Raw genomic sequence first — 26,424 nt, 5'->3', positions numbered from 1 at the left:
TTAAATCTAGAATTTTTTTTAAAAATGCTGCCATGCTCCATCTTTCAGACTCCAAAGATGAGTTATGCCACAGGCTATGGAAAATAAACCCACAATTTTGTACACAAAACCCCCAAAGAATTCCTTTACAGCCACCAAACAAATATCTTCTGATCCTGGGATACTTTTTGGGAACATTTCTTTTGTTGATACATTTTGAAACCACTTACATTTCAATGAGAGAATTCTTTGATCCATTCAGCAATAGGAACTGACTCATGTGCAAAAGAGTCTTTAGTTCCTTAAACAATAAACACACATGTGAGCAGCTGACGGATTTTTGTGCTCTGGTCTTACCTTCCCAGCCCTCAACTGCCAATATGCCCTACTGAAATTGAAGCAGGCTTCCATTTTTGGGTGGATTTTTTGGGGTTTTGTTGTTGTTATTTCAAGATTTATCCACTCTAAACATCCTCTGGAACAAAAAAAGACCAGTAAACACTTACTTGTCAGAATTCAGTTCCATTCCATTGCCTCTCCCCCAGAAGAAAACTGTGATTTTTCGTTTGTTGTTTTTTGTTGGTTTTTTTTAATATGACCCTTTAATACTCTCTTTACACTGCTGCTTTTCTGGATCATCTTAGAATAATTTCCAGCTGGCAGCATAAATGCCTACAAAATTTTTAAAACAGGCTTCATGCTGCCTGTCAACTTTTAACCTTTTACCTTTTTTTAAAGCTAGACTCAGAATTATAAATTTAAATACTGCAATGATTTCTATTTCTCCTTACATGGGTGTAATTGTTCAAAAGTAGCTATTAGAGACTTAATTTAGGAGCCTGCTTGCTCAAGGATATGAGTTACATTTCTTTGGGTTTCTCTAAAGGGTTGTTTTAATAAGCTTCCATTTAATACTAGAATGATTGTCTGCCAATCAGATTGTAACATGACTTTTATCCAAAACAAAGGAATAGCAAAATATTTCCATTTCCAGAAGAACAGACATAATCTCCAAATTTAGCATTAGGTCAGCATGACAAGGTCCCGTGGATTGCATCCCAAGGCCTAGCAATGTGCACAGTGGACAAAGTGTAATGCTGGGAGGAGAGGAACTTCCAAGTACAACTCTGGGGTGGAACCACCCACAAGTGAGTCAGAGAAGCCTTGATGCTTTGCCCTCAAAAAAAGGCAATGAAGGCTCATCCCTGCCATGCTCAGGGCCACTCTACCAGTGTAAGCTTCCACACGCTTCTTCGTCCCTGCCAGGGGAAACTCCTTTACTTCGAGGCAGTGAAACAGTTGTTTAAGGAGAAAAGATACTCTGACAAATTTAAATTTGAAAGTCAGGTGCACTGAAAGGTGAGGTGAGCTGACTGAAGTCAGTCAGCTGTCATCCAAAAAGAAAGACAAATTGAAGGAACCACATAAAGCATTTAAGTATCAAGAGCAGTTTATAGAAAAAATGTTATTGACAGAACATAACAAAAGGAACTGCTTTGTTCCGCAAGACAGTAAAACACTAAGTATCCTTGAAAGATGGAGAGGGTGTCTTAGAAAACAATGAATCAGAACAACAGGTACATTTTCTCATCCCTATTTGGGGGGGGAAAAAAAAAAAAAAAAAAAAAAAAAGCAGTAACAAAAGCCTCATCACAAGACACCTTTTGTGAACCAAATGCCAAAAGCTGACTTTAGACAGTTCCATAGCTAACCATTAATTTACAAGAAACTCTCTAAGTACAAATTACTTAGGCAATTTAACTAAGCCAGGTAAAAGAAAATTTGAGCTTTTTATACACTTTAAAAGCAATCAATGACCTTTGGTGAAACAATTCATACTTGGCTAGACAAAACAGCTAGACTGCATATTTAAAACTATTATTATGTTTATTTCATATATCTATCTTATATGACATAATACATGATAGCCTTTCAGATACTTCGCATATTTGTAGTTCCCATCAACTGCTAAATATACAAGTCAAAATATGAAGGCTATTACACATCCTAATCATTATCCTACCTTATTAGAAAAAATCAGTTAATGATGATATAGTAATTCAATCATTTCTTCTTGAGTGAACATCCCTTGCCCACTTCTGCTAACATATATTTGGTAAAGAATTCAATTTCTCACAGCCCATGGAATTTAATGGATTCTGTTCCTTATCCCCCTTTTCCAGTGATACAGAGGAAGAAATTAAAAATTAAATAAAATCAAGATAAACGATGCAAATAACAGTAAGCTTTAGGTCCTGAAATCAAATTTTCTCCCCAAAAGACACAGTATATAGAGAGCATGAAAGCTGAAATATGGAACAATATACAAATATACCAGATAATATTACTACATTTTCTCTGTGGCTTTTCTGAAGAATCTGAGGCATTATAAAAGACCTATTCATTGTATAATAGGAAAGAGTATGGTGAATGTTTCTTGGTATGCGAGAGGCAATGCATCTGTTTGTGATGAGGGATGTGACACAGTTGTCACATTTCAGCATGGTTTCAACAAATCGCATAGCTACTCCCACTTAGGACTAACATAACCTGCAATTTTGCACTTCTGGGGTCACTGTCTAAAAAAAAATATTTCCAACTGCACTGCACCTAATGGGGAGCAGAAACCAAACCACCCTGTCCTTCATATCAATAACACAGACAGCTTGGCACAACTGGCCAGGCTTTCTCCAGAAGCCAGTGATTCAGCATGATAGAGATGGATAGGAGAGGTCAACAGAAGGTATAGAAAAATGCTGCTATATGAACTGGTTGTAACTATGTCAGATGAAGCCATCAAAGACTGATAACCTTTACAATAATTCTGCATCCTAACATCCAGGTTCAAGGAAATACTACCAACTCAAGTCAGTAACTCTGCTCAGAATGAAGCAAGTCTTAACTACAATTTTAAACAAACAGATGTGTCGGTCACATTTTACAAGCTGAATTACTAAGTGATTGGAAATAGCAGGGTTTCCACTGTGGTCAAAAGTATCTGATCACTTATTATGAATTCTTTTACATTGTTTGAAGAACTTAACATCTTACCACAAATAACAGAAGAGGTACAAAAATTCAGCAGGTCCAAACACCACACACTGAAGAAGCATTAAGGAGTACAGGTTTCCAATAGACTGGTTTTAGCAATTTCTACTTTTACCCTTACAATTTGTTCAATCAAACCAACAGGTTAAGCAATTCAAAATGAGTAACAACTTATTGCAAGTAAAGCCTTCCAGTGTAATAGAAAACATGCTGATGTCCAAAATATCCAATGGGATTCCAAGGCTTTAATTAATGTCTACTGAGAACAAATGCATCCTTTTAATTTCTCAAGGCCCCCTGCTACATAAAGAGTTAAACAACCAGATCTGCACCCCTTCAAATTCAGTCACACCCTGCGTTCCTAGGAATGTCAATCTTAAAAGCAGACTGCTTGTGCACACCTGTGATTTCCAGCAGGCCAGGCCTGACATAACAATTGTCCACGCTGACTCCACCAAAAACAGTGCAATATGAAAACCACTGGGATCAAAATAAAATGATGTGCAACTTGACTAAACACAACCTGGGAATTCTTCGAAGCACTACCTGTGCTCTACCCTTATCTATCAATTTAGGTTTAACACACATATTTCAAGATGCTCTGGTAGGAAAGGATTATTCTCACAAAAACTAAAAGGACACCCTTCATGGGGTTCAGAGAAAAGAACTATTTTATATCATTTTGGTCGCTAAGCCATCCTAGTTTTAGATGGATGTATCTACTATAAAATGCTTTACTTTTTCTTCTAATAAGTGTAACGTTTGACTTTTCACAGCTCCCCACGAGATTACCAAGGAAGGCCACAAAGAAATAGATCAAGGTGAATTTTCTCCATCAGAACTGGAACCTGAGAACAGCAGCCAATAGAACGGGCGGCAGCACCTTCCCACTCGCTCTTCCCCGGAGCTGTCAGCGACTGCAATTACAGGGCTCTCTCCTGCGCAGACAGCGGAAAAGCCCCGCAGAGCCGGGGCGCGGAGAGGCCGGGGAGCGGAGGGGCCGGAGCGCGGCGATGCCCCCGGTCAGCCCCGCACACGCTCCGGGCAGCGCATCCGGCCGGGACGCGCCAGGCCCGCAGGCCCCGGCCACAGCTTCCACTCGCAGCCCCACCGCCCTCACGGGCCCGCCCGCGCCCAGCTCCATCCCCCCGCTCCAGCAGTACCGACCCCGGGTACCCCGAGCCCGTGCGGGCATCCCACGCCCCCGCACGGTGCCGAGCTGCCCTCCCGTCCTCATCTGCGGGCAGGGCAGCCCGGCCCGCACATGGAGGGCACCGCTCCCCACGGCCGCCCCTCCGCGCCCAGCCAGGCCCCGGCACTCGGGCGGGGGTCACGGCCCCACCGCGCAGCCATGTTCCCTCTGCGGGACAGCGGGACGCTCACCCTTGACGGCGCGTTCGCTGGAGGCGTGAGGCGTCAGCAGCAGCACCTTGCTCCCCTCCTTGGCGGACATCGCTGGGCGCTGCCGGGCTCCGGCGGCGGCTGCTGGGCGCGGCAGCGCCTTCGTCCGCCCCTCCGCCGGCGGCTGGCGGGGCGCGGCGGGGCGGGCGGGGGCGGCTACAGGAGCCGGGCGGCGGCGGCCCGGCGGAACATGGCGGCGGGCGCGGCTCGCGGCTCCTGGCGCAGCGCGGGGACGGTCCGCCCCGGGCCCGGCATGCACCGCGCCGCCGCCCGCCGGGCACCGCGGGAGCGCGCGGAGCTCCCGGCCCCGACCGGGACCACGGCGAGACTCCCGCCCGACCCGGGGCGGCGGCGCGGGGCGGGGAATGCGGCCCGGCGCGGCCCGGACAGCAGGGGGAGGCGGGTGAGGCGGCCGGAACGCCCCCGCTGCGGGACGGGCGGGCGCCAGGCCGGGGTTGAGGGGGCGGTGCGGCGGGTGGCCCGGCCCCCGGGGACCCCGCTCGGGCGAGGGCCGGCGGCCACCATGGAGAGCTCCGTGGGGAGGCACAGCTGGGGGAGCAGTGCTGCGGGTAGCGAAGCCCTCACAGTCTCCCCGGGAACCAGCGCAGAGCGAGGGGCCGGGGGGCAGGAAAGGGCAAGAGAGGGAGAAGGAAAGAGAAGTTCCCCCTCAGTGAGAACCTGGGCAGAACTTGGAGCAGACTATTCAGCCAAACGTCTCTGCCTTCTCCCTGGAGCTGAACAAGAGTGGACCAAAGAGGGTGGATGGCCCTGGGTGCGGCGGCAGGAGCTGCCCCTCATCCCCCAAGGCTGCGCAGGCTGACAGCGGGGCAGAGCTGCACCACGGCTCGGTCTGGACAAAGGCAGCACATCACAGCCCTTACGTTCTATACAAACCGTGTGAATGTTATGCAGAGTAGTAGGTACAGACTGATGCAGGACATAAGACAAGGTTTTGCCATGACTAAAAAGTTGTTACAACTCTCCTACATCTAAGGCAATCTGGTCATTATGACTATTCCATATTAAATTAACTTTGCTGATGAAAGAAAGCTTAATTCCTCTTCTCCTTTGTAGCAGCTGTTATCCTCTCTCCTCTGATTTATTGTCGTCTCAGTTGCACTAGTGGAGGTTGGCTGTAGGACTAGCACTGTACTTGAGATCACAGAAATGAGCCGTGTTTAAACCAAACAAAACCCACAAAGCAAACCAAACACAAACAACAATCAGCCAACCAATAATCTTCTGATTTGACATCACTTAAATATCAGCCAACACACCAGCCAGATCTAGCAAACATCTAAGCATATACATATATACTGCATTTGATTAAATTTGGTTATCTAAAAAAATTGCTGCTTTGCATCCCAGCAAACAACAAAGCTCATATGCATAATCTGTACTGAGCTGTGCAATCTATTCCATACAATAAACCAGGAATTTAAGAAAGAAAAGCCATTCACAGAAGTACTGGTTTCCAGCAAGATTTTGGTTCTTGCCCCACTCAGGTCCAAGGGAAAAGGATGACACCTGAGGTGAGGATCTGCCATGCTGAGCATGAAAAGCTCTTTGGTTTAAGCAAAAGGACACTGAAATTGACCCATTACACAAGTGCTTGGGTTAACCTTGCTTTTTTATTGTACAGACAAGACAGTACAGCAAGAAACTTTAAATAAAACATCACATAAAAACATTCAAAGAAGTAAATGAAAATTTTAAGGGAATAAGAATTATAAACTCTTGAGGTATTTATTAGTACTATTTGCAAGACTCCAAAGTTTTGGAAAAACAAAATTCTAGTATTTTTATGCCCACAAGTAAAATGTGTGCATGCATGCAAAAAAGAGAGCTGGGATATGTCAGTATCAGGGAATAAAATCCTGGATAACTATTTTGGATTTAATTGCTAAGCTTTACAGCAGCAGAAATTACTACTTTATATCACATGTTCTGCAAATGTCTATCATTGTACAATCAATTTAAAGGGCCTGTTTTTTTTAAATAGGACAAAAAGTTCATTTCCTTCAATAGCAAGGATGTGTATCAACTCAGAGTATGCAGGGAGAGCACAGGACAGGAATGGCAGTAAGTAAATGTCGCTCCTACTGATTCATACATTAGCTTAAAGTAAATCTGCTGAAACAAGGAGCAGGGGGAATGAATTCAGTCTTGTATTTAAAATCAAGAGAAGCCCAGTAAAAAATGCAGTTTGAACTCCTGGCAGCATGAAACAGCTGACAGAGAGTCCCATATTATAAAGAAATTCATTTGTCCAGGCATTTCCAAACATATAGGGAGGCAGAGACCTTGCTGAGTGCTGTCAGGAATCTCCTCTTCACCTCACCTGAAGTGCAGTTGCAAGAGAGATACCTTACTTGAATTGTTCTCTTCTCCCAGGAGCCTGCAGCCATGTTTCCTGAGGTGTGAAGGGGGCTGATGCAGTCAGAATGCTCATTGAGGAAAAAGCACAGCATAATACTATTTTGTTATGATGCTGTGCCAGAAGGAGACATCATCAGCTTCTAGGCAGCATACCTAGCGCCCTGCGTGCTGAAACAGTTATATCCAGGCATCACCTGAAGAAAAGGCTCATATGGATGTAATCTTGCTGGGTTTGCTCCCCCAATACATCAGGTTGATATGAAAAATGGTATTATGTCTCCCTAAAAATCATACATCCTAAAAACATTTTTTTTAAAAAATTACCATTTTTATTGTAATAGACAAGTGCCAGACAAAGCTGACAAGCAGAGTCATGTTTTACTTCCTGTTCAGCTTTGCCACCAAGTGGCCAAAGAGAAATCTGGTAAGTTCCTATTCCGACTGAATATTCCAAACCATTACCTAGCTGCTAGCACTGGACTTCTTTCTGAACAACTGCTTTCATAATGAAGAAACAGTTCAGCAGGAGAAGCACATGGAATAACCACACCAATCCATCTTCTGTACCATGGGGAATGGTACAGAAGAATAGGGATTGGTTTGATGATGGATACCTGATTTCCTTGTGCTCCATCTCAAGGCAGTACCCGCCGAAGCAGCGTGAAAGAGCCATTTAAACAAAAAGGTGCAATGTTAAAATCTAGACTTTTCTGTAGCCCATGATGGTGGGCTACAAGGTATAGTAGCAACTACATTTTAGTTAATCATTGTCCCAGACAAGTGCTGTTTATTGAATCTCAAACAGAAAGAAGTCAGACATAAAAATGATTATGTGAAATTTTGTAGCCATCTCGTGCAGCAGGGCAGATATCAGAACAGTCTCTTCTGACTCTAACCGCGACATACCTTAGAAACTGGCACAATGTCCCAGAATCATCTAATTACCCAACAAGAACTTTTTGAAAACTAAGAAGGAAATTGATTCACAGGAGAGAGAGATATATTCCAGATCCCAAGAGAAAGATGCACAGAACAAATCTTGCTAAGATAAACCAGGTCTGAGAGGGGAAGACGTGATATGAGCAGGAGAGTAAGATGAAGACAAAACTTTTAAGAAGTTGTTCCATTTCATCAACTCTCACTAGTGACTGTTTGAAGCTGTCCTTTCCAAAATGCCAGAAATTGTACTGAGGTTGGTATAAATTGTAGGACTGCTTCAAAAAACAAGGCACATATTAAATACATCTTGACATACTGCTGGCACGGAGTTTCAATATCAATACTTGAAAGCTTTCTTTTAAGAGGGCACAAGATTCCCCTGCTGTCCCAAGTCAGCTATTTTATAACAAACATCATTATCTGTAACACAGAGGCATTTGTCATAAAGGTTGAAAGCATTGTCTTAAACTGTTTTCTCCAGCATTACAGTCATTATCACTGCAATACTCCAGCTCCCAGTGTCATCCAGTACTGAGAAACTCCACTGACTTCAAAAGAGAAAAACAAAAACCAAATTATTGGACAGTTGCTGGCATAAAATGACAAGCTACTTTACTATTACAGAGCATCATGTCCCACTCCCCTCCTGCACACATTTCCTTCATTGACTGATAAACACTGTGAACAGACTGAGGAATAACAAACTACATTAAAAAAGTTAATCAAGGCCACAGGCATTACTTGCAACATACCCAAACTGTAAAAAACAGGCTAAAGCAACCCAACCTTACTCAGGTAATTTCAGGTAACTAATTTCAGGTAACTTTTACATACCAAACTGTACCAGACACTTATCTGATTTAAATTTCACACCTCTACAGTGATGGTACCTCAAACACTTCTTTAGGTTCCTCAAAACATCACTTTCTCTGATTAAAGCATTCCTTCCCCTGCCCTTATTATCTAGTTCAAACTTTTCCTTCCTCAGCCTTAAGCAATTGCTCTTTCTTCTACCATCTGAGACCAACCAATTCCCTCTCTTCATTTATCTTACTACCTTAATGATATTAATAGACTATTAATAGTCACCTCTACTCACTCTAAAAATTGAGTTCACTTTGCTTTTTGCTGCCCTCCTTTGTGTTCTCCTGTTTCCTCAGTGCCTCCACAAGCAAGAGACTTAACTGACAAAGTACTCAAGGTAAGCAGGTCTATGTATAGGTCCGTGCAAAAATCCCCCAAACTTACTACTGCTCTGTAACAGGAAAACTATGATAGAAAACAGTGTGATACGTTTTACTACTTTTTTTAACTTTGGTGATCCATGAACACAACGTCCTACAGATGAGAGAAATCCCATTAATCCATTTTAAAGGAAAGTGTCTAGGCAACAAACCCACAAAAAGGAGATTTGACAACTCAGTTGCTGAAGAGTTCACACGCTCTTTTCTCACTAACACATCGGGCCATCCTGACTATGTGGTGAAAGTGAAACTATGCTTTTGGCTTACCTCTCTGCATCCTTCTCCCAAGTTCCTGAGACCAAACACCGTGAAGTACTAGTATGAATTAACTGTTACATTAAGATTGGTAGGGTTGAAGAAAGGGTTGAACAAAAAAAATAACCTTCATAACTGGGCAACTCTGAGGTCACAAGAAATGAATGCAGAAAAGGATAGCTCAAGGATATCAAAATAATCCACATAAACATTTAAAAATTCTTCCACTATGTATTTTGTCCCAGTAAATTTGTATGCCAATAGACAATTTTGAAACCATTGGAGAGATGTGGGCTTCCCACCAACCCGCCATAAGAAGTCATTACAATTTTATTTTGTTATCTGTACCACTAAGTTCTTCCCACAAATTACAACCTTGTGTTCAAATCAGTAGCTTACTGATCAGTCAAGACTCCCACACACATACCTTCTACTCTCTTCAGATGCATATGGTGTCAAAAACCTGGCTTGATACATCTGCTACATTAAATAGTTTCTTTTTTGCCTCTAAGGGCAGTTATCCAAAAACAGTCTACAGCACTGAAATGGTTGTTTAATGTCAACTGAAATTTTTTTAATCTATCTGAAGAAACCAATTGTATTAACAAAAGAAAGGGAATCTTATTAGGAACCATTAATACATAGTTCCATGAACAACTGGTCATTTCTTCTTAAATGTACTTTAAAATGCATAGACGATTTCTGAAAACTTGTAGCTGACTTAACTGTAATATCATATTGACTTCAATTTGATTGACATGTTTTAGATCTTAAACAAAAGTCAGTTTGAACCTTCACAGAGATACTTCCTGTTAACACGCTTGTACTTTATGATGCTCTCAGCAATTTAAGACGACCGTGAATAGTTTGATTTATTTATTTATTTTGTAAGCAGCAAGAGTTCTATGCTTGGAGCTCCCTCAATTGACAGTCACATAGTAACTGGTATAAATTTTGAGTAAAACCCTAGAATGATAGATAACCCTAGACTGCCATCAAAATAATTTTGCCCGAGTTGAAAAGAAGTTAGGCTAAAATCTAGCAACATTAAATGATTATTTCGGTTATTACTGAAGTATAGCTTATTGTACTCACTTTTCTCATGTGTTCCTATTTAAAATTATTTTGATTAGTGATATATGCACACATGAAACTTCTCAAGCCTATGATTAACTGGTGCACCATCTGGGACTGGGACAGCCAAAGCTTAAGATAATCCTCCTTCAACAAACCTAATGTAAGTTAGTTTACAAACAGACACTTGACCTTATTCATGAGTATATTCAGTTTTTACTCACTCAAGAATTAATATTAAAACAATTCTATTGATGCCAGTAAGGAAGTTTGTGTTTCTTCTTCAGAAGAAACGCATCTGCTTCCACAAACATGCTAGTGAAAATATCAGCGCTCTCAAATGACTGTATAGCTGGTCTTAGTATTTTTCCATTAATGAAAAAGCAATCTTTAAAACATTTCCAAGTTACGTTATTTTGGTTTTAAAGGATAAAAAAAATGTTATTCTATGAACTAGAAGAATGATACAGCTAGCAAGAGAATTAAAAAATTATTGATCTAACATGAATTTTCATAAACATTTTATGAAACCTTAAAGGTAATTCCATCAGCGATAATAATGGTGAAGAATTAGCCTTAAAAAAAGCGTTACAGATACATAACTAGACTTGACAAGATTCTGGACTATGCAGTGATAAAATGCTAGAGGCAGCAAGGACAGATGGATGAAAATATACTTTTGCTTTTTACCAGGCACAGCACTGAACAGGAGACAGCACAGTGGTAGGAGACTCCAGAACACATTTAACTTCAGTGAAGTGTTTGCAAATCCCAAGCACGTTTTTATCTTTGCCCAAGCTGGCACAAACACTGACTGAACCTACACTGTTTGTCCAATGTCTATTTATACATATAGCAGCAGTATGTAAGTGCTTCTGCACAGTTTCATTTACCACAGCAGGAACATAACCAAAGACTGCTACACAGAACATTGTCTACTTTCTCCATCAGTTAATCTTCCCTTCTCAAAAGCTTCAGCACCCCATTAACTGCTGAGGACCATCTCTGTGCAGGAATCTACCCACTGAAAGAAGGCAGGAAAATTTAGACTGATTACTGAGTGTTCCTTGAAAAGAGACACATCTGAGTGAAGATAGGCACACATTTCCTTTCATTCTGCCTTTGTCACCTATCCATCTGCTCCTTCCTATTCAAATAAATCCTTTTCTTTTGCTTTCCTCCTTCTCCCTACACCTCTGCCCTTCCCCTCTCCTACATGACATTAGATGAAAAACCTGCATGAATTCCAGTATTGTGGAATCCTGCCTGTACCTTCCAACCCAACCATCACTGGTATATCCATTTCAGCAATGTTAGCAATCAGGGGAAATTATTAGTAAGACAGTTCCTTCCCTCTTCCCAAATCCCCCCACCTTAATGTGGGTACAGTAGCCTTGGTTAAAAAGAAAACAGGCACGCTCCATTTGATCACATGTGCTGCTCAGCAGGTCTGAATATGATTTCCACAAAGAGCGGGTACAAACTTTGGTGCCTTTGAGAGAAGGAACTGTACTAGGTAGATCCTTTTCCAAACACAGAAGGATCATACTTACATCATTTTTCTACTGCTAGGACACCAAGTCATCTTTCATTTTATTATTGCCTTCTTTTGCTCCCTACATAGATCTAAATGCATATTACAAAAACAATAAGAGATCATAGAAATATAATGAGTAAGAATTTTATTTTTAGGAGAACCGATATTCACTTATTTAAAAAAGGTGAATTTAAGTGTGTATGGCATTCTTTTCATTTAATTCCATCCAGTAACATACTCTTCAGCCAGGAACTAAGAAAAGGTTATATCGCAGCAAAGCTTACAAACTGTTAACTCTTAAGAATTCTAAATAGCTGCTGAATTCCTGTGGGAACCCCCTCCTCACCCTTCCTATAAGCAACAGTGAACTTTAAAAAGCTATTAAACTACTACATAATTGATTTTTGTATGGTATAAATATCACTGAAAAGACAACTTAGTCAAATGAATTACAAAGTAAATATTATCTTACTGACCTTACTAAAATTTGCAGGCACAAGCTAAAGCAACACTATTTTTCCAGTCTCATATTCTCTCCCACGTTAAAGATATTGCTGAATGTAATTCAGGCCTCTGGTTAACTTCATAGAAAGCAACTGATATACAAAGGACATTTAAAAAACAGTTTTGAAACCTGGTAGGAAGAACTGTAATGGAAGAAACACAACAGTTCTCTTAAAAAAACATCTCTTAAAAAACTGATTATTTTAATAAATGCCATCAACTCAGAACTATTCTGCAGAGCTTTATGTAAGTATATTTCCATACTTTCCTGGTAGCTAGGACATAAGAAAGCTAAGCACGTTGTCTTCAGTTGCAAGTTTCGTATTTTATATTGATTCTTGAAGTGATTACTTTGTACTTTACTTTGGCAGCTTGTTTTTTTTAGATTATCAAGACTATTAAGTCTCAGTCTGCAATCTGAATTTTTACAGTGGTAGTCAAGCAAAGTGTCAAATACTTAACCATGTCCTCATTTCCATCCTGGGACTACTGCAGCTTTCACCAACTGCTGAAGGTATCAAAAAGCTGAAAACAAAGGTGGCTGTGCCACGAGGGACTAGCAATTCTCTATCTGTTGGGAAAGCTGAATCAGTTGTTTCAAGCAAAATATAAACTCCATTTGGTCATATTCAGAAAATTAGTAAAGCTGGCAAAACCATTATGTAAAAAAATCAAAAATCATGAAGGTTTTTTTGGAATAGAGGGGTGGGAGAACAGAGTGCTTCGTTCTGGTAACCGCTGCTAGTGGAGCAGTTAAGTACAAAGAAGTGTGCAACATAATCCCAAATGTAAAATGTAGTTACAGGAGACTGCAACAATAACTGGAGCAAAAGTGATAATTTAGGAACAAGAAACTGACAAATTACACTAACTGAAATGAATGAGGCTCAATCTCAGGCTAAACTGCAACAACTGATGGGATTCCATCAAGCCAAGCATGAAATGAGAGCGAAGCCCTTTGTGTCACAGAGCAGGAGCACTGTGAATGACAAGGCAGGGATGGGGCAGGGCAGGGCAGGCATTCCACCAGCATTGGCACTGCCAAAGCTCCAGTCCTGCTCCCAACAGAACCATGGACCAGGACAAGCATGGAACAGAACCCCCCCATGCTTCTGAACACCTAGGAACCACCACATCAGAAAACATCTGCAGGACCAGGAGTGCAAGCGTGTTTAAAATAACATTTCTCACCACACCAACAATTTTGAATGATTTTTCTGTATACCTGCATACACCACCATCCTGCATAGACATAGTCGTTTCCCTTAAAACAAGTCAGTCTCAAAATACTTTTCAAAGGACACTTATTTTCCATTATGAAGAGAAATTTAACTGCTGGGTAGTAATGAAACACATCAAGTCCTGAGTCAAAATTAGGCATGTCCTCCCAATCTAAGTCTTGATAATAATGAACTTTGTTAACGAACTAGAATAAACAACTTACTTATGTTTGTTCACGTGTAAGAAAATTAATCAGAAGTTTCCAGCCAACTGAAGAGTAAAGCTAAACAGAAAAGAAAGCTCAACCACAGACAGGTAAATAGAACTATTTTCATAGATTTATTTGAAAAATACTTACAAAAGCAAGTATGCTTGACACTAAAATAGTTAAACTTATTCTGTGTTTACATTGGTGTAGTTAAGCGTGCAGCATTAACAGTCTTTTCTGTTTGAAGCATTATTAGTTTCCTTTAAAGAAGTGGAGAAAATTGGGGTTTACTGATGAACAATGTCTCCCCTGTCACTTCCTCTGCAGCTACTACAGCTGTGATCTCTGTATGAGATCTCAAAACACGGAAAACTGTGCTTGCTTTACTAACTGCCACCTGTCCAGTGCAGTTTACTGGAACCTGGAAGGTGGGTCAGTTTTTTTCCCCTAGGAAGGAACAGGAGAGATGGAGGAGAAGAAAACAAAAGGATTGGTTTCTTTTTGTGAAGAATTTACCAAAGCTACATTTCATGAAAAAGAGTCCTTAAAAATGTCCTTTTGTTAGTTGCCATCTTCCTTCAAAACGTGCGCATGCTTCTGAACTTACCCGTAAGCCAATTACCATTCCTATAGCACTTGTTTGCTAGGAGAGGCCAGGACTAGAATACTTAAGATTCCCCATCCAGACAGAAGTTCAGTAGTGTCAGAAACAAAATACAGTGCAATTAGTTTCCACATACTGTATAGCTACATTTTAAGACAAAACTGGCACAGATACTGATTGAAAGAGTTTTCTGTCTCCATGCAATCCACACTCTGGCAACAACCATAGTCCACAGAGTTGTGTACTGGGGCACATGGAGTGGATGGGATCTCACCAGCCATTATTTTGCATGGTGCCAGTAGCTGCTGCTGCTCGAGCCAGCATATTTCTGTGTGCCTCAGAAGAAGAAGAAACAGTCCCATCTATCGCATGCATTGGCAGCATTCGCCTTCTGCCAGGCTGAGGGGTGTAGCTGTTCTCTCGCCAGTCTTCTTCTGGAGGCATATCAACTCTCCTTGGACCCGGGGCCTTAACACAAGAGGGGGGCACAGGACAACCTTGAGAAGCACCGGGATCCCAAGAAGGCTCACGTGGTATTCTTAAAGTGCTGTAGTCTGTGCTGGCCGGTAGTCTGCAACCGATGGTGTGAGATTCATGCATGGGATGTTGTGAAGGCTGCTGGAGGAAGCCTTCCTGTAAACTCTTGCCTGGCTGGCCAGCATGTTTCCCCCAGAGCATTGTTCGCTTATCTGGTAATGTGGCTGTTTGCCCGGCGGCATAACTTGTGTTCAGCAAACGGCCAGAGACACTTGATGCTCCGCCTCCTAAATGCAAATTAACAAGAGGCTTTTGTCCCTGGGAGAGGGTGCCTTTGGGTACACAAGGGAGACTCCCACAGCTCAGTGCCACACCTGGGTAGTCTTCACCTTGGAAAGCTTCACCCCTGTCAGGCATAACCAGAAGTTTCTGGATGATGTTCTTCTGATCTCCTGAAATAAATTTTTTAAAGAAGTTTCCTTAGTTATAATTTTTTATTTCATCCTCTCTGAACTATCAGCTGTGGCCAGCAGGTGACAGAAGAACAATGAAATCACTAGTACATCCACTTATTGGCTGACATGCAATACTGAATAAAACCTAGCTGTACCTTTTCCAGCATTCATTTTCCTCACTGCATTTCCTCTCCTTATCCTACTGCAGCTGCTGTCACAGATTTCTTTACTAGCCCCTTGTTTCATCACAGAGGAGCCTAACAAAGTATTCCAAGGCTGGTAGAACGAACTGGTTTTGATGCTGTCACAGGAAAATAATTCTCATGCAGGAAGTAGTTATTTCTACTGGCATATGTGTGATTTGTGGGAATTAGTAACCTGTGGAAGTATTCTAATACATGGCAACAAGGTGGTGGGTCTTACTGCTACTTTTACATTAAAGAAAATAACTGACAAAAATATAGGTAAGATTTTATATAAAGCCATCATAATGTTTCCATAAAGGTTATTGGCTTTGGTTATGCACATTTAGCACAGAATCACAGAAAAATTCTGAAGGGCAGAGAAGAAGAATCATGATTTGTCCTTCCAGATTTCTGGAGGAATTCAGGCAGATGGTGAAACTCCATTATGAGAGACAAGAACTGAGAAGCTGTACTTCAGCAATATTTCTGATCACGAAGAAGGATGAAAAGTCCTGTGATTATTACCTGACAGTTTACGTGCCTTGCCCCCCATGCTGGGCATCAGTACATCATGGGGTGGGTGCTGCACCTGGTTTGGGTTGTGCTGGGGATCAAAGGGAAATACAGGAGGATCATGGGGGAAAGGAAGGGAAGTGGAGCTGGAAGAACGGTGGCTGGTGTCCACTGGCATTTTCCTCGTATTTGGTGCTTCCTTTTATAAAATGAGAAAGGAGAAGAACAAAACATAAAATGATGAGTAAACACAGAGTTGGGTTGAAACAAGCAAAGGTGGTGTTGATCCAGGGAAGTAAGGGATGAGTCACTGGAACAAAAACATGCATCTGTACGTGAAAGAGACAGACAAATAAAAATTGCATCAATCCAGTAAGGCTCTTACTGAAGTGGTGGGCTACTTAGGATCATTAGACTGGAATTACACCAAAAAGAAAAAGTCAAAACAAACACAAACCACTCCTGGAGGTTTGGCTGACAAACTGAATACACAAAACCATGTCAGGCCAGTCAGCATTGGAAATGGTATGCTACGCAATCCATGAAAGAGTATTGTTAATTCTTCCTTTCTATTTTCTAGCAGCCTTTACTGAAAGCTCTGATTCCAGACTGTGAACAGATTTACCTGTCACAGCTGAAGTATTTACCTGTGATATACCATTTCCCTCTGTTAGAAGATACCTACCCCAAAAAGCAGGGATGGCTGAATGGCACAACAACAAACCATCACAGACTTGAGCAGAGTGCCTTACTTGAAGAGTAGTAAGACACAATCATCCTATTGGCTGCTTGTGTTGTGGGGATATAGCCTTAGCAGAGAGAGCATGTCTTGGACAGCTAGAGGTTTTTTATTGCTTCTGCCAGCACTTCCAGGTATGTCAGAGCCCTTACCTAAAGTATACCGAGGAGCAAACTCTTTGAAGTTGACATACACTTAGTTTAGGGTAGAGAGGTGTAATTGGACCAACCTATCTATAAATAACTGATTTTGGAACTGAGACTCTTCTACACCCATTACACATTGGTTTCAAACAAAAGCTTAAGTTGAGTTTGCAAAAAATTCAGTCCAAGGCAAAACTCGACATTATATCTAGCTATGTTGCTAAACATTGTTACTGTTACTGTTTTTCTGACACTGTTAAATCTAAGACTACTTAACACAGAGGACAAAGGAAAGATCAATCCCCTTACTTCTAGTTATTTTCTCCATGTAACTGTCTGCACCAAGTCTTGAATTGCCTCCCCTTCCATGTTTACTTTTACTCTCTAAAAATACTACTTGGTTAATAAACTTACAAGAGAGCAGAACCTTTCATATTGGTACTGGTGGGTTTTTTTTAAATTATAGGTGTATGAGAAGTTTTCTTGAAAACAGTTTAAATCAACTAAAAAAAACTGTTTATACTGATTGTTTCTGCATCTGCATTCAGCAAGTAATGTTAGCTGACATACCTACCAGCTGCAGCAGCCACTACTCTGCAATGACACCTGAAGAAGACGGCTTTGCTACTTATATAAAAGTTCATTCTTCTTCCAAAGACAGAAGAAAAAAGACAGGCTTTTAACATGGCTTATTATTCAGTTGTCTTCTGTCTTGTTTGTTAACTACTAAATGCTGACAGAGAAAACAGCAACCTTACAAACAGATGATAGCTCTTTGGAAAGCTGTACATCATTCTACTTACAAAACTGTGAGAAGAGACCAAGGTCTCTTCTCTGTTTGAGATAACTGTCCCACTGAGACTGCGAGCAATGCGACGGAAATTCTCTGCACTGTATATTTCCTCCTCTTCTGGTTCCCTGCTATGTTCTCTGGTATATGTGACCTGCAGACAATATCACATATTTCAGACAAGGCTTTTCATATTATCATAATATCAATTTTGTATAATTATAGGCAACAGATGAATAGAAATATAATGGAGCATACTTCAATGATATTTAATGACCTTTTCTTCCTGAAATACTTCAACCAGGTACTACTTTGAAAACTTAAAATAAATGGGTCTGTTTGGATCTGCTGATTAAAAATATTATTCCATATAGTCTTTCTTCCCTTAGTAAATATACACAGATTGATTTGTCTAAATGAGATATATTCATTTATAAGTATCTAAAGCCATGACAAAATATCTTTAGTGGGATGAGTCTACCTATATGACTGACTGCTGCAACAGGCATCACTGCCCCTGGAAACATAGTCATGGCTGCACTCGCCAGTCATTTTACAATAAAGTATTACACTCTTCTCATAACAACAACAACAAAAAATCTAGGATTATTTGATGAATGCTGGAAGCTTGTTAATCTTATGCTAGCAAAGGAAATGTTTACTCCATCTTTCTTTTGTTTTATAAGGGAACAGATTTTGAGCTCCCTTTAACAAGTATAGAAATAATAGAAATACAGAAACAGAAATACAGGAAATGTCATTTCCCCCTGAAAATACTTTCATATCTTCATATACAGGCATTGATATGTAACTGGCAGTTATTTAAATAGTTTCTTCCCAGTAAAAAATGAGAAAGAATCTTCTCCCACTCTGAGGTGACTAACTACCAACTGTAGCAAATACCAAATTATCGCCCACTTTAAAAACACATAGTGACACGATGGAAAAAAAAGAGCCTGTGCACCTGCAAGTGATAAAATTAAGAAGCAGTTATCATCACTTGTGATGCAAGGGAATTCATGTCACTAAGTTCAGCGTCTAGATCTTAATGTTTTCAGGCGTGTGTTCCTCTAAACCAGCATTTAGATCATTTGACTGCATGTAGCATGAGTCACTTGTATTTTAGCTAGCTAATCCTGAGCTAGACTGCACTTAAAATTCTAACATTAATATCAGTGACCCCAGTATCTTTTTCATAATGTACTTTGATTACCCCTCTGTAAATTCTTTCTTGCACAGGGTGAGCCCTTCCCCCTTTAGTACATCTTAAGTACCAAAATGTCACCTTGGAGACAGAAGAAACAGTGGATCCACACAGACTGCGCTCGATCTCCGCTGTTGGGGTTTTCGACAGACCCATGCCAGCTGTAGCAGGCAGCTTCCTCACACTCAGGTTCACAGAGACTGGGAAGGAAAACACTGATTAAATTCAACACCTGATTGCATGTTATGACACATTTCTGACTACTTCAGGTCTGACTCTAGCAAAGACAGAGCGACTATACACACAGAACAAGAAGTCACAGACCCCTGGAACAAGAATACATCAGCTAACACCCAACATTTTGAGGGGAGACAGTCTATCAGGATACTATGCCTACTTCCCTGCTGCTTCAGGGGAGCAATTAATTGAACTATTTAAGATTTAAATGATTTAACTGCACACCAACACTTGTCTGATACAGAGGTAAGATTGTTTAGAGAGCCCAAAAAGCTAGAAAATCAGGTACCAGAAGGAAGTTACTTGGGATAAACAAGTCAGCCTCAGGTTTCCCCCACATTCACCTACTCCTTCCCATTCAATGCTACAGTTTCTCAGCCATTTGTTGTCCTGGTTAAATAGTTATAGGTGTTATTTTTTAACTAGGATTGCTACAATTACTTCAGGGCAATCCCCATTAACCAGTTACAATCCTGAACTTTCTCATGGAATAGACAGATCAATGGCCTAATTAAACCGGCCACAGGGAGTTCCTCTATAAAGGAAGAAGGTGATATGATGATAACAACACCTCTTTTGCATTGAGGTGGTTGCATTTGGAGAGCAAGTCTTGGCTTCAACTGTGCTGTAAAGCCCCTCTAATGAAACAGAGGAATTTTCACGATGATTATGAATGCAAAGATCTGACAAAACAAGTTGATATGGGTCAAAGTTTCAACAGCATTTGAAAATGAATAGGTAATCCAAGTTAAAAGAAAGAATGAGCAGTCCTAGACCAAACTCAGGTGCTTTTCATCCAGTTCATCACAATAGATGCACTGGTTCAAACTTTTCAGTTTTATACAGAATTCACAGAACTTGGGAAGAAACAACTGAGAGTTACAGAAAACCAGACGATCTCAAATACAAACTTCACTTAAGAAGAATATCCGTATCTCATGTCATATATGTGATGGGAAAATAGGTGAGAAAAGTCAGCATAAGAAATGGGTTATTTGATGACAGAACTCTGAAACTCCAGCTACCACTAAAGCAACTGGGCTTTATGCTGGTAGATTTCCAGAAAGAATTTCCAAAATCAGTCAGCTAAGTAGGAACACATAAGACCTTCTGATTCAAGCCCATGCAAGACATTATCTGCAAAGTTGTGAAGTCAGATCCTGCCTAATTCTGAAAGTAAACCAAAAGGACAACAAATGGTAAATGGCCACATTTCGATGTCTTAACTGGGCTGTGAGTGGACTGCAAGACACAAGAGTTCCAGAGAAAACTCAAGCTGTTTAACAAAAACCTGTTCAAGACTTCACTACTATACTTGCTCTGGTCACAGCCAGGTCGGACACTGTCAGGAATGATGGAGGCTCCACCTCCATGGGTGCAGGGCAGGGAAAATTTTTTCTTGTGTATGTACTGCAATATATATCATATGTGTACAGCTATATCTGTGTCACTTTGGTACCCATCCAATTTCAGGCTGTCTTGTATTTAACCAGAAAATTCATAGCTTTAATGCTATGACACAGGTTATAAAGAAATTTGCTTCGCTTGTGAAGCAGAGAAAAAAGGTTGCCTTGTCTCAGGCAGGAGATTAGATCAACTTAAGTGGAACTGGACTGCTGTCATCAGACTCTAACTAAACGTCTCCAGCAAGAGCTGGATGTCCCCATCGATGGAATCTATTCATTTTCTCTCAGCACCAACTAATCCACAAAGTCTCATGGCTCCTCATGTACCTGCAGTGCTGCTTTCACAAGTAATTTTCCAGAACTTAGGCAGCCTTTAGCAAAACATAGGTTCAATTCTCAGATCTTGATAAACTTGTAAGTTATTTCCCTTAACCAGATACAGATCAAATTCTCAACTACAATACAATTAGTTAAAATTCACCAATGTGGAGAACATTAACATCAGGCATAGCAATAGTTTCATAAATTCCAGATGGAATGTAGGACTTTCAAACAGCAAAATTCATCAGCCTGACATAAGCAGCTAGCTCCCTTCAAGTCAGCTTCCCTGACTTGAGAACAGGATCAATTATTTCTGTGTTACTCTTAACAGATGTTTGCCATGATCAACAGCTACTCTGCAGCCACCCCAGGCAGTGCTATCACACTGCTTTTTCTAGTTAGCTGGAATGTTTTCAGAGTCTACAACCTGAATTTTTCTGCATCTGTGCACAAATTAATACCCATTTAACTAAATTGACTGGAAAATGCATCTTCACCTACACTGGAGTACACAGGCGGGTCAACCAAGAAATACAACTGCATCATTCTTACCTGATTGGTCAAATGGATACCTAGCACTGTCCTGTCTTCCCAAGAAAGGCCTAGTGGCCTGAGATGCCTGCAGACTAGTCTGATAGAGGGATTCCAGTTCTGAGAGCTCCTGTTCTGTGTCTTGATTCCACTGTGGATGCAGGTGTACTGGGATCCTGCTCAAGTCATCTCCAACTGCTCTCTGATCAGAAAGGAGTGGACTCCTCCCAGGTACAGGAAGCCATTCAGTATTCTTATTAGCCTTCTGAGAACTGTAATACCTAGTAACATTATTCACCCAATGGTCCACAGGCATAGAAGCAACCACGCTACTAGCGGCTCCATTATCCACCTCTTTCATTCCTCCATCATGACAGTGCCTTTCCACGTAGGGTACAGGGTCTGCTATATTCTGTCCACCTCTTCTACACAGTTCTTCACTGCGAGAACAAAAACTCATAGAAGCAACATGTTGGGCACTAAAACCCTTCAAAGAAACTACCCCATCCCTAATATCCACAGTTGAGTGTAATTTTTCAGAAGACTGGTTTTTGTTTTCTTGGTTTTGATGGATTAGCTGTCTGTAACCAGAAGATGAGTGGTTGATGAAAGATTTTTGTGTTAACTTTGGAGACTTCTCATCCTGACACACTGCAGTAATCCAGTCTTTTTCACGAGTACCTTTTCTCTGGGAGACTGCATGCATTTTCTGAAACTGCTCTGCCAAGGAGCGAACATGTCCCTTTGTACTAAAAGCCTCAGATTTACAACCGTCTGCTGAGCCATATTCACCCTGTGAGGGTAGTAAAATCTCCTGGCTGTTTGCTCTGTAGTACTTATTTTTCTGAAAAGGATCCGAGGAGCACTGCTGTGTAGGGGATGAAGTTGCAGGGGTCATTGTATGATAGGCCCCTAAGTGATCAATGCTGGGCCGCACTGGAGAGCTTGCAAGTTTGGAACAAGGACTTTGCTGGCTGTCCTTTTCAGCTGCTTGTGGTGGATGTGGACAGGGAAACAGTGTAGGCAAAGACCCAGAGTTTACTGTGTTAGGCTTGGATTGATACTGAAGTGTGAGAACAGGCATTATGTTATGAACCTCTTCTAACTTGCTGCTACTGCAGCAATCCCTATAGTCTTTTAGCCCTGTGGCTGTCGTGTCAGCAAATTCCCCACTCTTGTGGGCATCATTCTCAGTTCTTGCAGACCTCTCTGCCAACCCTTGCCTATAGGGAAAAGAGGGAACTTGGTCATGAAAATCAGCAGAAGCAGACTGGAAGTTTGGAGAGATCCTGTTGGATGGATTGCTTTCAGAAGGGGGCAAGGAGGAAGACTCTGGATATAATGATGAGTGCAATTCATGGCAGGAAGCAGGTGGGTGGAAGAAAGAACTGGACCCAAATTCCACTTCTTTGTTGGGTTCCAGTGGTACCTCCTGGCTCAGCAGTACTTGGAGCGGGCCAGTCTGTTCACTAAAACACACAGAAGAGTAAATGATTAGCAGTAGTCATTGCTTATGTTTATTCCTAGGGTACAGACCTTGCACTAGGTGACACACAACTCAACACACTTTGCTCACTGTACTCTGATGAAGACTTTGCATTCATTCAATAGACACATTCATGTTAGTCCTTTGCATCTAACTTTGTTTTCCTACTCTAACAATCTAACTGAATCCATTTCATATTTTTAAGAGTATTTTGCTACAATTAGAAAAAAATACAATGTGAAGTATTCTCGTACAGCACCAGAGGCATTTCAACCAGCACACTGAGTATGTGAGTAGGGATAACTGTAAGAAGAGTAAGAACAGCATTTATATAAAATAAATTAAATTAAAATAACTGTTTTCAACAGTAACATCTTGAGTATCTTTTAAAATACTTTGGACATTTGTGTGATGTGAACATGAACTGACAGTATTTCCATAAGGTCCCCTGTCTCCAGTCAACTTCATGAAGAATGACTTGACAAATGGAAGAACATGTTGAAATTTTTCTCATGTCATCTTCATATTCTCATTTTTTGAGATATTTATCCAAAATGTTAAATAAAGTTCAGGCTAAATACATAACTATTATTCTGCAGTAATTTGTATCCCAAGCACACTTCTAGAAAATAATGTTTATTCCTTTAAGTATCAATGCAAGACAGTAATATTCTTGGGTCATACATGTCCCTGGCATTTTTCTGCATTTAGCTAGCATTTTAATATACAGACAGAACTAACAGTACTAAGTCCACCGCCTATGAGAAAATGAGAGGCTACATCAGCTCCAGCAGAAAACTTAAAGCAACTGTAAAATCACTGCTTTGTTTCCTCCTTGAGATGCATGGAATGAAAGTTATCATGAAGACCTAGTTACTGTGTGTAGCAATAGAATATTATTTGTGAGGAATCGCAAACTCTGTACTGTCTACAATGTTATTTAAATCAAAGCTGGAGTACAGAACTCTGGCTATGAATAGAGTTTCTTTTTCTTTGACTGAAATACTAACATTTGGTTGGATATAACTTTTTGCAAAAGTAACACTTTTCAGAGAGCAGCAGTGAGTGAGTTTAGCATTAGCAAAACTAGTTAAGAAAGTGCCTTTCATTTTCTTAGAATCTGCCAAAATGCCTAATTTGAGCTCTGCATTTCTCCTGTACGAGAGAATATAATGGACCCCTGATTGACAACAAGATCAGCTTTCATTACATGTAATTCAGGTACTGCAGGAAAAGAAAAGAATGTTATGAACTACAGTCTGGCAGATGTGCAAATTAAATGGGTTTGTATATAGCTGTACCCAGCATTTTACATAAAGGAACAGAAAATGGATTCTCATCTGAGATTTTATCTATGCTTCTGGTAATATAACATGTGAGAAAGGGGACAGGGGAAAAAATAACAGTTCAAGAAATAGTCTGTAGGGATGGTCTAGTGCTAGGAGGGAATGGCATGGGAAGAAAGAAGGATTAAGCTGCATGCTAAAGAGGGTAGGAAGAAAGGATCAGTTATAGCAGAGAGTTAATTATGCTGTAGCTAAAGTCAGTATGGAAGAAAGAATCATGAAAAGACACTGAGGAGGGCTGGTAAGCCAGGCTACAGGATGCTGGGAAGCACAGAAAGAAAATGAAGAACGATGGAGTAGTCAAGGTGACAGGATTAGGATCTGGATTCAAGAGTTGTACCAGTGCACCACTAGAGAAGTGGAGTAGAAAGAAAAGATCAGTCTACTTGACCTTTTTCAAACTACAGAACACTAAACACACTGGCTGATATTACCAACATAAAAGCAAATACAGCAAAAATTTGACTTGCAGTGGAGTCTTTTACTGACTGAGTCCTGAAACTGGTCCTGGTTATAAACAGTCACATTTCATCCTAACGTATCCCCACTTTTTTTAGCCAGATTATTGTCTATTGTATTTTTTCCCTTGGTGCATGAGACATCAATGCTGCCAGGCACTGACTGCTACAATTCTCTGTCACAGATCACATTTTGAACACATGCACATTGGACTATTCTAGAAAGACTGGGAGAAAGGGTGGTGGGGAGGGGGAAAAATGGGGTAGCTGACTGTTTTATAATAGGATTTGACCTAGAGAAGAAAGGAATAGGTGTAACACAGTAGGACTTGGACTATCCGGGCAATATATACATAGTTTGCTATTTCTTTCCAGACTGCACTGCTCACAGATGCAGCCCAGGTCCGTGCCTAGGCGTGGTACTCGCACTACCTTGTAGACTGGGCCATGGTGCCGCCCTGGGGTGGGAGGCAGGCTGGCGGAGGCAGCGGCTGCGGTGGCTGTTGGTGCTGCATGCGATCCTGGAGGCTCCGGGCTTTTCGGATACTGATTTGCAGCTTCTTATCGACTAGGGCTCTGCTGTGAGTGCTAGCGCTGGCATCATGCATGGCAAGTCTTAGTTTAGCTAAAATGCAAAAGAAAACATAGCAGAAAACAAACAGAAAAAAGGAATAAAATTGAAAAAAAAAAAAAAAAGAAAAAAGATGCAGCAGGAACAAAAAACATGGACCATGCAAATACTGCCACAAAAGAACTCACAAGGATGCTATTGTTTCCATTAATGCACATTCAGCTTAGCCAGGTGTACAAACACATTAATTGAAACTAAACCAAAATTAAAAAAAAACCAATATCCTTGTTTTAACCCAATTTCTCATCTCTTCACACAGGCTCTTTCCAGTCCTACTACAATGATGCTTCATTCTGTCATGTACTCTTCTCCTGCATCCTCCATATGTGGGACTCCCTTTGTGTGCAGGAATACCCAGCTGGGATTTGAGATTCCTTGCTGGAATGAAAGCTAATAGAGCTGTCACCACAGCTGTATGCTGCACCTGTTATTCTGCAGTCCATAAAAGCCAGTTTCTAAATGCAACAGCACAGGAGCTACTCACCCTGTCTGCAGCCATTCTACACAGACAGAGGGGAGCATGGGGTGAGACAGCCAGCCAGTCATAATGGAAAAACACCAAAAATAAAATGAAATCACGCAGCACACATTCTCAAAGGTCACAATGCATTTAAGCACTTCAATGTCCTAATGCTCTTTTCTTCATGGAAGTTAAAGTACAGCATAGTTCACTTCTGCTAATCCAGAAGACTCAAGAGTGGGCTACCATTTTCTTCCTATGCTACACCCTCCATGAAAAACAGGGGAGCTTAATGGCCTTTGCAATTTGGCCTGACAACGGCCAAAAATTGTGAGGACTGAGTGGCAAGGGGAACCACCTAACAGGTGCTTGCTGAAACACACCAGTTAGCACCAAAAAGGGCACATCAGCACCCCAGTGCTGCTAGTACCTTACACTGGAGAGAACAACAAAATGAATGCAAACATGAAAAAACAGAGATGAAGAGGAATAGGACTAAAACCCCCAAATGGGAATGCTTCTAAAAATAAAAAATTCTTTCTATCTGCATGTTCCTAAAGAGCAGCTGGACCTCCACACTACTACCTGACCACTTAATGTGATGTAATGTTTCAGACTCTGTTTTAGATTAGTAAACAGTCAAAGCGCA

At 41.1% G+C, this 26,424-nt stretch overlaps 3 protein-coding genes across 10 annotated transcripts in view; all 3 read right to left on the bottom strand.

Annotated features, from left to right (window-relative positions):
• Positions 1-4,627, bottom strand: part of PPP3CB (protein phosphatase 3 catalytic subunit beta) — a 47,011-nt gene extending 42,384 nt beyond the window's left edge. For all 7 annotated transcript variants that reach the window (XR_001522480.2, XM_033515664.1, XM_019007187.1 and 4 more), the window contains exon 1: positions 4,411-4,627. Coding sequence is in view for 6 of the 7 variants with exons in the window: in XM_033515664.1 (XP_033371555.1) it covers positions 4,411-4,480 (70 nt within the window). In the remaining variant the exon portion in view is untranslated. The remainder of the gene's footprint in view (positions 1-4,410) is intronic.
• A 9,270-nt stretch (positions 4,628-13,897) lies between these two features.
• Positions 13,898-25,198, bottom strand: LOC117244635 (inactive ubiquitin carboxyl-terminal hydrolase 54-like). Its single transcript, XM_033515570.1, has 5 exons — positions 25,117-25,198; positions 18,981-19,099; positions 17,709-17,849; positions 16,036-16,222; positions 13,898-15,322 (listed from the first exon to the last, which is right to left on the bottom strand). Exons 2-5 carry the CDS (start codon positions 19,053-19,055, stop codon positions 14,664-14,666), a joined length of 1,062 nt encoding a protein of 353 aa, XP_033371461.1. The 5' UTR covers positions 19,056-19,099; positions 25,117-25,198; the 3' UTR covers positions 13,898-14,663.
• The window catches only part of USP54 (ubiquitin specific peptidase 54), a 61,125-nt gene continuing 57,449 nt past the window's right edge, over positions 22,749-26,424 (bottom strand). For both annotated transcript variants that reach the window (XM_033515567.1, XM_033515568.1), the window contains one exon: positions 22,749-22,863. In XM_033515567.1, the coding sequence (XP_033371458.1) occupies positions 22,832-22,863 (32 nt within the window). In that variant the 3' untranslated portion in view covers positions 22,749-22,831. The remainder of the gene's footprint in view (positions 22,864-26,424) is intronic.

Source organism: Parus major, chromosome 6 (assembly GCF_001522545.3).
Source record: "Parus major isolate Abel chromosome 6, Parus_major1.1, whole genome shotgun sequence".
NCBI classification, from domain to species: domain Eukaryota; kingdom Metazoa; phylum Chordata; class Aves; order Passeriformes; family Paridae; genus Parus; species Parus major.
This window is presented reverse-complemented; position numbering and strand designations above follow the sequence as displayed.